Genomic DNA, 15,492 nt, shown 5'->3' on the forward strand with positions numbered 1-15,492 from the left:
TGAAAACCTAGAGCTTGTGTACTTATTGTTTGCAGCTAGAATGAATCAAAGGATAAGCTAGATGTGGAAAATAAGACTTCAGGCAAGGATTCGATGTGAAAACCAGAAGATCTCTTTGAGCTGAGAAATGGGAATGTTGGGCACTAGATCATGTCCAGGGATGACTATAACCCTCCAACAGCCAGTGGCTGTAAATGTGAGACATTGGAGGTTTCAGTCCAGCTGGTATCACTGATGCATGGCTGGTTTGCTCCTTGCACTGTGTAAGCATTGAGAGCATGTAAAAGCATTTTGCCAGCTGTATGTTAAGGAATCTCAGTGATATGAATTAGGACTGGAGCTCCTCATGCTTGTGGTTTAATGCCTATTACCACTCAGTTTGTGAACCCAGTACCATTTAGGCCATAGGACCAGAAGGACCACACTGACCTCACAAACAACCAAGTACCCTAACCTTTATCTGAACATACGCACCTCCATCGTAGAACTAACCAACCATCTTGATTACCTTTCTGGCAAACAAACGTACCTCCTAAGAGCCTCTATAAGTCTCCAGCTTTCCTCAGCCCTTCTGATGAGCTGGCCTATATTTCCATGATTTTTCTGTATGTCCTTTTCCACGCTGGTTTCAGTTTTGGTTAATTTTCCTGAACTGTATTCTGGATATTATATAGAATGGTGTTATGAGCTCCCAGTTCCTGGAAATAGCTCTCGCACTACATCTTTAGATTGTGTTTGGTTTTTTTTCAGGGTCACATCAGTCACAGTCACAGTGTAACTGATCAGTACGCTCAGGGTTTTCTCAGCACTTTTAACTGATGAGCATCCGTTTCATATGACATGGCAGGACATGACCTGGCATTTCATCCCAATTTGGCTGTTCTGGACCTACAGCTCCTCCCAGTCTTTTCTGTATGATTGCTCAGTCTTATTCCTTGTTATCGTCTGATAAGCTGTCATCAGCCACCTTCACCAACCCAACCATTCTTCCCGTGCCAAGATCTTTGACAGAGGTGTTGAGTACACTCTCTATTACCAGCCCTACAGTCATTCAGACACATTTGTTGTTTTCAGTGTCACCTTTACTTCATTTCCCTTGCCAACTATTTTCTCTTGGCTGGGATCCCAGATCTAATCCCACATGCTTACGGATTTAGGAAACAGGTGCTAAACCATCCCATGGGGGGAAGCTGGGGACAAAAAGAGTTGTGCTAGCCCAGCAGGAAAGAGCCCGGCAGAGCAAAATGGGCCAAGCGGGGTGAAGGTGGGAGAGTGGGCCACGTATGGGGGATGTACCCACCCTGTCTGAATCTCCTGCAGGCGGTTCCAGCTGCAGCGTATCGTGAATGTGGAGAAACGCCAGGACCGCATGCGAGGGAGCCGCTACCTGCTGGAGCTGGAGCTGCTGGAGCAGGGAGAGCGTCTCGTCCGCTTCTCCGAGTACATCTTTGCGCGTGGCTGGCAGGGCGTGGGCGGCGATGAGCAAGAGGAGAGGAACATGAGGAACCTGGCTTGGGGTCGCCGGCGGCACCTGATGGCTGTGGCAAAAGAGCCAGAGCTGTGCTGGCCCCAAGGCTTTTCCTGGAACCACCGTGCTGTGGTTCACTTTGTGGTGCCAGGTAAGGGGATCTGTCCTCCCGGGACTTGAAGGGAGAGCATGGCTGGCTCCTCCCTCGGGAGCAGACCTGTTAGGGTCACTTCCAATTTCTTTTCTCTCCTAGCTAATTCTCCTCAGAAATATGACAGGGCCCAAGCCTCCCATGGCTTGTAAGCCCAGAGAAAAACACTGACACATTTTGGGAAAGAACCCACACCCATTTCTGGGCCCTTTGGTCCAAGTTTTCAGCCTGGAACTATTTGAGCAACCCTTCAATGTTGGCAGGGTTTGAGAGGAGGCAAGAAGCCTTGCTTGCTGAAAGCCATGCCATCTTTGAAATCAGTTTTCCTTTGATTCTCTCCCTCTTGCAATACATCCAGTGAAAAACCAGGCACGCTGGGTACTGCAGTTCATCTCGGACATGGAAGAGCTGTTCCGAGTCACTAAGGATCCGTACTTCAATGTCATCATCACAGACTACAGCAGTGATGACATGAACGTAGAGACTGCTCTGAAAAGGTCTAGCTTGCGCAGGTGAGAGTGCTGTCTGGTCACAAAATACTACTCAGGTATATTCCTGCAAATGCACCACATCTACAAATCTCTTTGCATTAACCTCCCTCAGCTTCTTGCAGCTAGAAACCCAAAGATGATATCCATCCACGCCTTGCATGTGTATGTGCATATATTGTTGTTATAATGTGCACGTATGTGTGCTGCATAGAATATTGTTATAAAACTGTAGGCAATACCTATCACAGTCGTCTATTCAGATGAATGTCTTTTCTCTTGGCTTTCTTCAAGTTTGCAAGGGAGGACAGAAAGCAAGTGTCACAGTGATGGGGGAGAGGGAAGCCAGAGAAGATGAGAAAGCTGTGAAAAATGAGTATGGAGTCCTCTGGGGACTTCTCCTGCTGCAACAGCTGTCTGGCTTATTGTATTCTGACATGAAACAGCCTTGGTTGGTCCTTTCCAGTGCTAGAGATTCCAGAAATAGAGCTGGCAGGACTTCTGCTATGAACTGCCCTACCCTTGCTGCATATGTGGCAGGACTATCAGGGCATATTTGCACTGAGGGTAGTGCTGAGCTTGCATGCTCGCACAATGGCTTTCTTCCTCCTCTCAAGGGTGCACAGGGGCAAAAGGTGGCTCCTCAGCACAGTACCCATGGTGTATCATTGCTAGCAGTTTTCTGTCTCATTGGCATGCATGCAGTGAACTTCTCTTTCTTGTTTGGCCCCCAGCTATCGGTACTTGAAGCTGATGGGGAATTTTGAGCGTTCTGCTGGCCTGCAGGCAGGAATAGACCTCGTGACGGTAAGCCTGGGGGATGTGGGGTGGATAGGAGTGTGTCTGGTCTATGTCCAGCACTGCCTCTTGCCTGTCATACTGGACATGCTGGCTTTTAAGAAAGGGAATAGCCCAACAGAACAGATGAAATGTGGATGTGTTTCTTGTCCCTCTGGAGTAAGGATCTTGTCCCTTTCTCCAAGGAGACCAGTCCCTGTGATCCATGCCATTCTTGCCCTAACTGCTTGAGACAGGAAGAAAATCAGGAGTAGCAGCTTTATGATACTGGCTCATTCAGATCACAGTCATAACATATCTATCATTGAAAAGGCAGCCAATGGCAGTTTTGCCATTCCCTAAGACTTCAGTTTCCAATCTAGCAATGAATGGCTCTTTAATTCACTCCCATCTCTCTGTCATCCTGTCCCTCAACAAAGACTTACTTAAAGTCACTCTATTTTTTTCCCAACCGGTGTGGTCGACTCCAGGATCCACACAGCATAATTTTCCTTTGTGACCTCCACATCCACTTCCCACCTGGAATCATTGACTCAATCCGAAAGCACTGCGTGGAAGGCAAGATGGCTTTTGCTCCCATGGTCATGAGGCTGCACTGCGGCATGTCCCCGCAGTCACCTGATGGTAAGAGGGAGTGGAACTTCTTGGGCTCAGACCTCAGGGAATGGAGAAAGAAGGAATATGTCTGCAGCCCCTGGATTTCTTGCTCAGTTGCTATCAAGGTCTGGTGCTTCATGTGCTAGCAGAGCCAACAGGTGAGAGTGCATTAGGCATAGAACGGTGGGAGGTAGTTGACATTTGAGATCAAAGAGCTAGAAGAGCCCCTTACATGATATTTCCCCTGGTCACCGCTTTGATCCCAGTGGATCTCAGTGTCTCAGGAATCCCCCCTTTTACTCTTTCCTAACCATCTGTCTCTTTTTTTAGAGGGCACAGTCTGGCCTCTTGAGGACAGCTGCTAGCACAGGAGTGAGAGAAGGCAACTCAAGTCAGAGGGAGAAAAGTGACAGAGATCATCTGAGCATAGGATTTCCATTAGACAAAGGTGGTCGTCCTGAGGCCCCACAGAAGCAAATTACCTTCTAGATAGATAGATATTTTTTCATCCTGGTGCAGGGACAACCACTTGAACCTGGGAAGGTCCATTTACTTTAATGCTGCCAGACAGGAGATGTGAGAGGCTTTTCTAGGACAACCCATGCTGCCTGTAAGCCTTTCTGACTTCCTGAAGCTTTAAAATAGTTGGTTCTGCCTTGGTGATTTGGATCTCTGGTGTCAGCACTGTCCCAGCACTGACATGCCTGTGCCTCTTTTGTGCTGTCCTCAGGCTACTGGGAGGTGAATGGGTTTGGTCTCCTTGGCATATACAAGTCTGACCTGGACAAGATCGGAGGGATGAACACAAAAGAGTTTCGGGACCGCTGGGGAGGAGAAGACTGGGAACTTCTGGACAGGTAAACATTCAGTCATCATTCATGTGCTTAGAAAGGAAACCCATTAGGTCCTGAAGGAACAGTGACTGGAAAGCATGGATCTAAGGAGAAGGTGGTGAAGACCACTGTAAGCTTGGTTAGTGAGGGAGAGTCTTTGAGGATGTCCAGAGCTCAAGACCAGTACACGAGTGTAGCCAAAATATACCACTATAGCCACTGATAAAGGAAAAGAGGAGGTGTTTCCTGGTGTTATCCAGCCATGCTGTTGGTTAGCCACAGGCAGATTGAGTGCTGGTGATCCTGGAGACTTCGTCTTCTTGAATCAGTGGGTGGTGATCCCAGTTTTAGTCCCCCAAACCTTCCATACAACATACAGGAATCACTCAAAAGAGCATTTGTCAGAGAGACATTTCAGGATCATGAAGCTGAGTTACAGTTTCTGAGAAGTATATGATGCCCTGCTGTACAAATTATAGGCTTCTGTGTTTGCAGCCCTGTTGTTTTGGGCACTTTCTTTTCAGTCAGATCACTGAGGAAAAGACTGGCATCCTGTGTAATCCCATCTTGCCAGCTGTCTTTCCTCCTAGCCTGCCACATGCAGCATGTCTGTACCTGTTCCCAACAAATCCTGCTCTCAAGGACCTATGAACCCTCAGCAAAGTGTCATCAGTTTATGGATAGGAGATACCCTGAGCTGTCTTGGACTCTTGAGCTGGGTTGTGATTTGTTGACAACAGAGCTTCTTAAAAGAGATCCCCCATAGCCAAGCTCCCTGGTATTGCTGTCATCAAGATTTTCCTAAATGTACCCTTCTTTCTGCAAGGATCTTACAGGCCGGGCTGGAAGTGGAGCGTCTGTCCCTGAGAAACTTTTTTCACTGGTTTCATTCAAAGCGGGGCATGTGGAACCGGCGCCAGCTGAAAACATTGTAGCCTTCAACCCCAGAGATGCTCAGCAGCACCATCCACCATCTTGCCTTGGTGTGCACTTTATCGAGGCACGCAGCCAAGCGCACCACTGGGACAGCACAGCAGAAGAAGGCACTGTCAGGCTAGAGGAGCTGGAGCTTCTCTTGTGAACCATTGCATCCAAAGCATGGGATCCGTGTCCTGCTGGGAAGTCAAATGAGGGAGCTGTTGCACAGTGAAGGATTCATATTTCCTGCCATGCATGTCTGGTGGATGGTACAGTGGGAGAGGTGCCATATTTCCTGTTGAGTCTTGCATGGTGCAAATCAAACAGAAATCCCAGCTAAGCACCAGAATGATTTACAGGAATGCACCTTCTCTTTCAATACTTGAAGAAAAAGAGGAAAAACAAACAAAAAACCTCTCCTTCCCTCCCAACCCCTTCCCCATCTCTCTAGTATCAATGCTTTCGGACAGGGGACCAAAATATCTTCTCTGAACTGTGTTGTGTCCGTATGCCCGTGTGCTGACCCCAGAACATTCTGGATGAGGAGGTGCTGATAGGCACTTTACCCTGCTGGTGCTTAGGTGTTTCTCTGTGCTTTGCACTTCAGTCATTATGAGAAACCATGCTCGCTGAGTGTGGATGGAGACTGAAGTGCACTTCCCAGATGAGAGCCACATTTGCCTGCAGTGGAGCAAGGTGACAGGGGGTGATGTTTCAGCTCTACCTGAATTATTGATTCACTGCCTGAGGATAGTGGAGGGGTTATACAGAGACACTTGGAGGGCATCTCAGGAGGAATCTCGCAGCCTTATCTGACAGACGTACATGTTTGTCCTAAAAATATCAGGGAAACCCTCACAGGGAAGAAGTGGCAATATTTTATTAGTTGATATATTGAGATTTTGTCAGAAAAAGAGGAGACAGATTTTTCTGCTCTCTAAATCATGTACATTTATGCAGCATCTAAAACTTAATTTAATAAATTAAGACCTCACAGTTAGGTCCTGTTATAGTTTGACTTCCATGTAAAGAGCAGACTTGTTTGTGTTGGCTGAGGAACTGGCACGACTGTTGGTGCTTCACTTTTGGAGCAGCCATGGGAGCCCAGTGTGGAGAAGATGGCTTCAGGCCTTGGCATTTGCATTGGTTGTAAGGAACAGTGAGGGCAGAAGAGGTCCGGGCGAATAAAACGATGGTCAGACCCATGCCAGCACTGATGAGCGAGCTGTGGGAAGAGCTTGTGTCCACAGCCACCCTGACACTAGAGCAAATTCTTAGCCCCTAACTACCATTAGTGCAAGGCAAGATTTTTACCTCTAAAACCATTTTACAGGACTGCACTCTGCACTGGAGCTTCAGGGTCCCCATACAAAGCTGAAAAGGCTGCTGGTGGTCTCACGCTTCCTTGGGCAGTGTGACACTGAATGCTGCACATGACTCTCAGCAATGAAGGGAGTTGTTGAATAGTGAGCCACGGAGGTGTGCAGCACACAAGCAATGGCTGACATGGTACTGGAGCTGCTTGCTTTTAGGCTGATGGAGCGGATACCAATTCAGAATAGATATTTGTTATTAAATCCAAGGTGCCTGACAAGCCCATCAGGCTCCACTGTTGTGGTAGAAAATGGAACATGTGAGTTCTGGCCCACAAAATATAAATCTTGGCAAATCATCTGGCTGCCTCAGTCTGGGTTTTGTCCCTGATGGAGTTAGCTGTATTTAAGGAAGTTTCAGTGTGCATCGTGCAGCTATGGTGAGAAGTATGTAAGAGTGCTATGTCCATCGCTCCATGCAGCCTTTGCCAGAATGCAGACACTGAATAGCTAAGAAGAGACAGCCTCAGCCTTCTGCCCAAGCCAGAGCAGTCTTTTTAATGAGGGAAAGTACTTTTCCCATGTAGACAGTAAGAATGAAATGCAGAGAATGGCATTGTGGCCACTTTGCTGAGGGGGAGCTGGCAGATCTTTTGGTGACCCTAATGTCAGACAGAGGGAAGATGGCTGATTTCTCCTCTGTGCTTTCACATCTGTCTTAGGCGTAATCTGTGGCACCTAAAGGCAACAGCTTGTGTTCATCTGTAGACAGCGGTGAGAATGAGGTGCATCCAGGAGGTAATCCACAGTCCTTGGCTTCTGTGATAGGAGTAACTCCTCTTCTTCACCAGAGATGATAACCATCAAAGACTGGACTGGAAAGTAGGGTACAACCCTGGCTCCAGCACTACTTGCAGGTTTTGAGGATTTTGTACCCGTGCTTTAGCTGGCTGGGTGGCTGCTCCTTCTGTCACACCTTTAGCCCAGAGCTGCCTACCTCATGGGAACTCGTTAGTGAGCATGTAAGGAGTTACTGTGGCTCAGTCCAGTTTCCTAAAGGCCAGTGTCCCCACTGTAAAAGTTGCCATCACAACTGTTCTTCTGTTCTTAGCACAATGAGGACTCTTAGCTGGTGTTTAAGCATTGTGGTGGTAAACATGATTAACACTAATTGGCACTAGTTGGCAGCCTTTGTGGAGGAGCTTGGAGAGAGCTCATGGGGACAGAGGCCATCGTGTAGTCCACAATCTCAGAGACTACTGTTGGTTGTCTGAAGATGATGGGCTGTGTGCTTGCTGGCTTGATGGCCAGCAGGAAATCTTGTGGGAGCTGAGCCAGATTTCACCCTTAGGCTGCTGCCCCTCTTCCTAAACAACCTGTAGCTCTTTCCTCCCCCTCAAATGGAGGTATGGCAAGCAGTAGGAGTGGGTGGTCCCACAGCCATACTGTGAGAGGACGTGGCCATCCAGAGCAGTGGCCAGGCCACCACGATGCCCAGCTAACTGTCCCCAGGTGGCCCACCAGTGTCACATACCACAGCACAGAGGGCTCATCCTGGCCATCAGCAGATCCCAAAGCACAAAAGCAGGGAACCTGGTGTCACCAGAGCAGGGAAGCTGACTCCTGATTCTCATTTCTGCCACAGGGAAGTTTTAAGAAGTTTTGCCTGAGTTTGTGGTGAGGTTTGCCCCACATTCCTGGCTTTCGTTTACATCCTGGCCATGTCCTATCTCTGAGGCAGAAGGGAATGAGTTGCGTGTCATTTCCTGTGTATCAACCACATGGGCTCTGGTGCGTCCCTGGCTGGGGGTGGAGGGAAAACCATGGGCAACCGTGCAGAACAGAGCTTCCCTGCAGCAGGATACAGCCAGGCTGGAGGCTCTGGTCCCCTGTGTGCAGGCTGCACTGCAGGGTGCTGGCTACATTGGCAGGACTTGTTCATTGCCAGTGAACTGTGGGCCTGGGGGGGTCGTTTTATGGTTCAGCAAAGTGAACAGTGAAGGGCCAGCTTTTATTCTGTGAAATGCCTTGTGTTGAAACAATAATGTGACTTGTTTTGTCATCATTTCTAATATTTGCCTGGTATGAACATCTCTCCTCACTGCCTATGACTGTCTGAAGTTGTTCATTTTTTTTTTTATGTACCAATGCCTCATGTTATAAATCTGGATTGTACCTTTGACTTATCTGCCTTAAAGTGGCTCTGTGCCTTCTAGACAACCCCTGGGCCTGGGGGATATACTGGTACCCCCACACATTTTATAAATATACAGTCTTCCTACAAGTGCTTTGCTCTGTCTCCGTATTACTTGCATCACCACACAGCAGGGGATGGATACCCAATGTTCCTCCCTGCTCTCAACTAGCTGAGGATATAGGCAGTACTGCAGAGCCAGATCCCTCTGCCCAACAAGCAGGCAGGAGGCTGGCAAGGAGCAAGGGATGGCAACCAAACAGACTTCCATCCATTTTACCAAGACTTATCTTGTGGAACAGAGCAGAAATACCAGATAAATACATGTTCCAGAAAAGCAAAATGTATGAGAACTGTTAGGTCACAGTGTGTACCAGTGATTGAGCACCTGGTGAAGGGGCGTAGCCAGCCATGGGAACACAGGTGGAAGCAATTCACCTGTGCAACCAGAAGGGGTGGAACCAGTCTCCATCCTCCCTAACCTCATTTAAGGGCTGGCCAGCACAAGGGAAGGTTCTCTCCTTGGTGATTATTTTCTTCGGCGTCTTTGGTGAGCCCTCTTTGTTGGAAAGGGGTAAGTAATTCCTTCTTTATTACTAGATTATGACCTCTGTATTTTGTGGGTGGTGCTAAACTGGATTAAAGCAGCTGTATTTACTATTTCCTTTCTTTACACTCGAGTACTGTAAAGCAGTAATGCAGAGAGCTGAGTTGTCTGTCTTGCAAAGGGGCAATTCTTGCAGAAGGCTGTAGCTGAGGGCTTAGACCTGAGTTGGGTCTTTCCCACTGCTTATGCTGTTGGGAATTCTTTCATAGCAACTGTTTATCTGTATTAGAACTTAGCCCCTTTTTCCCTCAGTGATGTTGTAGTTAAGGTCTGATAATGAATATCCTCTTGTAGCTTCTTTCCCAGCCAAGCCTCTATTTTTGTTATATACGTCATCAGTACCCATTGCTTTGCCTCCATGAAGCAGTGAGTCACAGGTTTTGTGGCTGTGTAACTTTTTTTTCCACCTTCATGTGAGCTCAGCTGGCCAGTAGTGGCCATGTGCCCTTGGCCCTTAGATAGTTTTCCAGCAGCTGAAACCAGTTTTGCTGCCTCTTTCCAGAGGAGAGTAGGGTAATAGAGGCTTCTTGGGTATGTCCACCTCCATTTGCATTTGCTGTCAGCAGAGACTGAGGACTGAGATGACTAACAAGCTCACTGTCACTCCAGACCTACTGTCATTGCATATTTGGCACTAGTGAGGCTGCACCTTGAGTACTGTGTTCAGTTCCGGGCCTTTTGCTGCCGTTGAGGCCATGGAGCATGCCTGGAGAAGGGCAACGAGGCTGTGAGGGGTCTGGAGCACAGGTCTTATGGTGATTGACTGGGGGAACTGGGATTGCTCAGTCTGGAGCAGGTTCAGGGGAGACCTCATAACTCTCTACAGCTGCCTGAAAGGAGGTTGTGATGAGGTGGGGATCAGCTGCTTCCCTCAAGTAACAGTGAGGGGGAATGGCCATAAGTTGCACCAGAGAAGTTCAAGTTGGATATTAGGGAATGTTTCTCCTCAGAAGGAGTTGTGATGCATTAGAACAGACTGCCCAGGGAGGTGATGGAGTCACTGTCCCTGGATGTGTCCAAGAAATGAGTGGCTGTGGCTCTGGAGGGCACGGTTAGCGGGCATCTTGGTGTTGGGTCTGTGGTTGGACTTCAAGATCTTAGTGCTCTTTTCCAAACATTATGGCTCTATGATCTCTAGGACAAAGTGGAAGAAGAGTGCCTTACCTGACACAGGAAACAAATCCAAACTCTACACAGCTTTGTATTGATCAGAATTTAAATTAGCATACGTGCCTTCTACTCTACATTTTATATGCAACTGTCTTCCAGCTGCAAAAAGAGCCACTGTGACTGGCAGGTACAACCTGATGTGGGCCGGTAGTCGTACCTGTGTGCTGTTGTTAGTGAGGTCATCTGCAGTTTCCAGAACAAATCACCACCTCTTAAAGAGAAATTTAGCTCTTTGACGGCAGATATGGAGTGTAAATGGAATCTACTTATATCTATTTTTCAAAGTGTCGGTCACTCTGAGTTGCTCCTAAAGATTGATGTGTGAACTTCCTCATGACACTTCTTTCTCAGTTTTGGTAAGAATCTGCAAAATGAAATAGTCACACTCATTCTGCTATAGAATGAAAAAAACATTTAATAATCAGAAAAGCATTTTGTTATTTAAGTAGGCTTACACCAGGCTGTTAAAATCTCAATTACTGTGACTGCGGACTTATAAAATCTGGGATCCGAAATGTTTACTACTTAAAGAAAATCTGAAAAATCTTCAATTCAGAGGCTTGTACTGGAAAGATCTTTCTTTAAGAAAAGAGTTCCCAGCGTTGTCAATGTGGAGATTACACATTTAAAACATTGACGTTAGCGATAACACCTTAAATTAAAATGGTAACTTATAAATAAAGTAATACCCTACACATCTGTCGTGTCTCATCGTGGCAATTAGCCCTAGAGTGTCTCATGTGTGATGTTTCTCTCCTACCTTTTGTTAGGCTGCTCGGGCAGCAGTCCTGATACACCCATGCTGATGACATCAGAACATAATATCTATTTTCTGTCATTGTGAACTTTCCAATACTGGAAATATATGATTGTTTTCATAACTGTTTCTTATTTCATTTTATTTTTAAACAATTAGGAAAATATTTTCTCTCTTTAGCTATGTTGACACGTGTACTTTCCTATTGTCCCAGGATAACCTCTTTTGGTTTGAGAGAGCCATTCCTCCATTTGGAAGGTAAACTACTAGTCAGCACTGCTATCTATATTATAGATATAGCAAATCATGCTTAAGACCAAAAAAGCTGGATATTTTATATATTTTATATTTTTGTCCTACCAAGTACATTGTTCGCTCTTCTCTACAAAATGAGCCAATATTGACTGTGTGAAGCAGGCAGCTACAGTAAGAGATGAGGCTTAGAGAACTGTGCCTTGAAATTATGTACCTGCTGCTGTTTCTGCAGCTTTCTCTAGAGATCGCTGCGAAGTTTGCTCTAGCTTTGAAAAGCAATGGAAATCTTCACCCCTGCAGAACTGCACAGGCATTATAGTTAAGGGGCAGGGATGCCACAACACGTACGATTTTGATAGTTTAACTTGGTTCTCTGGATTCTTTGCTGGGATCCTGCTGAGATCGCTCAAAACATTGAGGAGAGCTTTGCCCACTGGTTGTGCTGTTCAGATCCTGCAGGGAAGACAAGGAATGATGGTAAGGTTGTGGCAGGCTTCTCCATGTTGCACAGGCAGAGAGGAGCTCTTGGAGCATAGTGGGTCACTTGGCACCATGGCCACACCACAGGTGGAGGCTGCAGGTCCTCAGCATTCCCACCCCTTTAGATCCCCAGCCAGCAATGTTTTATGGAGGCTTTTGGCCTTCATACTGAGTGTCATGGGTCTATCAAGTTTATTTTTTGCTTGCTGTTGCCCTATTACATTCCTCTTAAGCTGTGCTTACACACTGCAGGATAAGTAAGCAAACAGGAACTTTGCTTCTTGACCTCATCTGACCTGATGTCTGAACCCAAGCATTTGATTGGATCTCAGTCACAAGACACTCTCAAGTTAGCTTCTTAAAATGACCTCTGCCAGCTGCACTGACCATTAAGAGCCTTTTTCCCCACTGCCCCAAAAAGCACCTTCCCTTTTTTCTGCTCACATAGTGATGCCATCTTCAGGTATCTCCCAGCACATCTCATTTTCTTTCCCAAATTTAGCTCCCAGTCACAATTGCTGTTGCATCTGCCTGAGATCTGCAGTCTTCTGAGAACAGAACTGCTTGCTGGTGAATACCAGCAGTTGGAATGTTCAATGTTCTTTCTTTATAGACCTAGAAAATCTTCCTTCTCTGTATTTGTTCAGTGACCTCACATGCCCACAAGATACCAACATGGCTCTGGAGAGCCTTTGTGAATTCATGCAGTATTACCTTCTGCTTCTCCTCCTTGCAATGATGCTTTCAAAGACTGAGAGCTCCTGCAGGGACTGGCAGTGATGGGGTTCACCCTTTTCTTACCTGGCTCTGCTTCCCCTTAACTTAATAAGGTCGAAAATTCCTGGTAGGGTAGAGGCCTGTCTTCTGCACCCCAAAGGCTGTGATGAAGATATTGATGATGACTGTGATGAAAATGAGAGCTGTTGCAGCATTGTTGAGTATATTCAGGCGGGGTTGTTTTGCCACATCGTTCAGGTTCAAACGAGCTGTGTGATTCAGTGCAAAAAAAACAAATGGTCATTTGTGTCTTGACTCCAAGTCCATCGACCCCTGCAAGCCCTCCCTTCCTGGCAAAAGTGCCCCTGGAAAGGCATGTGGGACATAGGAAAGAACATACCTTGGAATTTCCTGTTGCCTCAGATCCCATGTTCCAGATAAAGAAAACATCTACAATGTACAGGAAAAGGTAGGGTTCTGCTCTCTTTAATACTGGAGACATGTCTGAGGCTGAGGTATAGGAACTCCTATTTCAGGTGAAACACTGGGCAAGTCTTTTTGAAACACTGTTGTTAATGTACTGTCTATATGGCACTAGGAGACCTGTGGGATTGGTTAAATCTCAATGTAATATAGAGAATATCTCTGCCTACATCTTTCTGTCAGGCCCTGGCTTGGGTGAGGTGAAAGCTGAAGCTGAAATGTGTTGTTTGCAGGAGCTGTGTGAAGGGACATGCTTTGTGATGCTAAAAGACATGGATTAGTGATGGGACTCAGTAGGTCAGGTTGACAGTTGGGCTTGATGATCTTGAAAGTCTTTCTCAACCTAGGTGATTTGATGATGCGGTAGTGTAGACCTACATCACTAGTGTTGAGATGCTTTCAGCCTTCCCAGAGACCTGACTGCAGCCAGGAGAATGTTTTGGGGCAAGGGGCTTCTCCCTCCCATCCCCACGCCGGCAGTACTCTGTAGTGATGTGTGCATCTCAGTGGCTGCCTTACCAGTGATGATGAGAAGGATCCCAATCACCACTTGGAAGAAGAGGGAGATGCTGATGAGCACAATGAGGGTGGTGTAGTACTGGAAGGAAGTCCCCTGCTCCAGCACGGCTTTGAGCTGTGTGACATTTGCCATGAACAGTGCCACATCCAGCATACTCTCTGCCACGCTCTTCTTTGTTGCGTAGTGGTTGATGTTCATTGGCCCATTGGTTCGCAGATGAGGATTCATGCCCTGGGGAGATAAGAGAAACTGCAAGACCTGATACAAGCACTAAGCTGATGGGCCTGTCTGTGTCAGGCAAGCTGCTGCATCCCTGTGAGGGTTATCTAGAAAGCTGGGAAAGAGTTAAAGCTTGGTGTTTAAAAGCCTGCCGAGAGCACCCAGTTTTCCCTCACAGTCATCTTGTGGTGTTAATAGGCACAAAGCATTCTTGGTGACCAAGAGCTCAGCAAGGTCAGGAAAAGTGTTTTTGTGGAAAAAAAGCTTGTCCAGAGCTATGATAATGTAGATTACCCAGAGCAAGGGATTTAATAAGCATTATTAAATTCTCTACCTTCAGGGTACAGACAAGCCCCAGACTTCAGGGGGATTAGAGAGAAATCTTCTTTCTGGGTCTGGTGCTCAAAGCACTGTCAGTGGCTGGGGTTTGTATTACAGAATCACAATGGCAGGGGTTGGAAGGGACCTCAAGAGATAGAGACCCAACCCCCCTGCCAATGCAGGTTCCCTATAATAAGTCACACAAGTAGGCGTTCAGACAAGTCTTGAATATCTCCATAGAAGGAGACTCCACAGCCTCTCTGGGCAACCTGTTCCAGTGCTCTGTCACCCTACCATAAAGAAGTTCTCTCATGTTTGTATGGAACTTCCTATGTTCAAGTTTTAGGCCATCCCTCCTTGTCCTATCTGTGCACACCACTTGAGAAGAGAGTCTCTGAACACTTTCTGCTGGCTGCTCTCTTAGACAATGCACGAGAGCAAATGTGACAATCCATGTTTTTTCCTGAAACCATGGGCATTATTCAAAACATCAGTCACTGAGATGCTTGGAGACATGGGGTGGGATTCATTACACCTAACTTTAATCCCTTGGGTATGTCTCATCAGTGGAGAGAAATGGGTATTTACAAGGTGTGGGTGGTCTCATTACAAGGTATAGGTCATCTGGCTGCTTTTAGCCATCAGCCTTTTCTATATTATCCTCAAATGAGTTCCTCCATCAGCTGCCTTGACCCAAATGATGAAAGGAAAAAAGAAAGGAGACAAATGTCTTCACTCAGAATGTCCTAAGTTGATTAAAAAAAAAAAAACACCAGCAAAGAGAAGGTTCAGATACATCTACAAGCTGTGATCTTTCTCAAGAAGAATGAAAAACAACTTGTCCATGTAGTAGGCAGGCTTCAGTCTTGGCAATCAGCCTCCTCTCAGTTGTCAGTGATGGCTGGCAGCCTTGCCCTCAGCACTGGCTGATGGATAACTCTATAAATATAGAGCAAAAGACTGGAGGAGGCCTCTGGAGGGCCTCTTTTGTTCAGTGGAGTGTGGAAGAGGTTCCTCTAGATGTGTGCTGGCAGCAGGGATGTACCTGCATCAAACTGAGTGCTGCTTTCGTCATTTTGTGTTAGATAAAGCATAGGATGTGCACTTTTCCCTGGGCAGAGCACTGAAGAGAAACTATGGCTGATGAACTCTGCTGCTGTCTCTGGTCTCCTTGTGTGTCTCTGGGATCTTCTGGCTGCTTCT

The 15,492-nt window shown here is 46.7% G+C and overlaps 2 protein-coding genes across 4 annotated transcripts in view; one reads left to right on the top strand and one right to left on the bottom strand.

Annotated features, from left to right (window-relative positions):
- B4GALNT3 (beta-1,4-N-acetyl-galactosaminyltransferase 3) overlaps positions 1 to 8,850 on the top strand; it is a 61,541-nt gene extending 52,691 nt beyond the window's left edge. For all 3 annotated transcript variants that reach the window (XM_416381.8, XM_046901467.1, XM_025141582.2), the window contains 6 exons: positions 1,321 to 1,619; positions 1,978 to 2,131; positions 2,842 to 2,914; positions 3,376 to 3,529; positions 4,233 to 4,359; positions 5,162 to 8,850. In XM_416381.8, the coding sequence (XP_416381.5) occupies positions 1,321 to 1,619; positions 1,978 to 2,131; positions 2,842 to 2,914; positions 3,376 to 3,529; positions 4,233 to 4,359; positions 5,162 to 5,270 (916 nt within the window). In that variant the 3' untranslated portion in view covers positions 5,271 to 8,850. The remainder of the gene's footprint in view (positions 1 to 1,320; positions 1,620 to 1,977; positions 2,132 to 2,841; positions 2,915 to 3,375; positions 3,530 to 4,232; positions 4,360 to 5,161) is intronic.
- Positions 8,851 to 10,932: 2,082 nt separating this feature from the next.
- Positions 10,933 to 15,492, bottom strand: part of NINJ2 (ninjurin 2) — a 43,999-nt gene continuing 39,439 nt past the window's right edge. Inside the window, exons 2-4 of the mRNA XM_015286843.4 lie at positions 13,749 to 13,980; positions 12,831 to 13,015; positions 10,933 to 12,002 (exon numbers count right to left, since the gene is read on the bottom strand). Of these exons, the coding sequence (XP_015142329.4) occupies positions 12,852 to 13,015; positions 13,749 to 13,980 (396 nt within the window). The 3' untranslated portion in view covers positions 10,933 to 12,002; positions 12,831 to 12,851. The remainder of the gene's footprint in view (positions 12,003 to 12,830; positions 13,016 to 13,748; positions 13,981 to 15,492) is intronic.

Source organism: Gallus gallus, chromosome 1 (assembly GCF_016699485.2).
Source record: "Gallus gallus isolate bGalGal1 chromosome 1, bGalGal1.mat.broiler.GRCg7b, whole genome shotgun sequence".
Classification (NCBI taxonomy): Eukaryota; Metazoa; Chordata; class Aves; order Galliformes; family Phasianidae; genus Gallus; species Gallus gallus.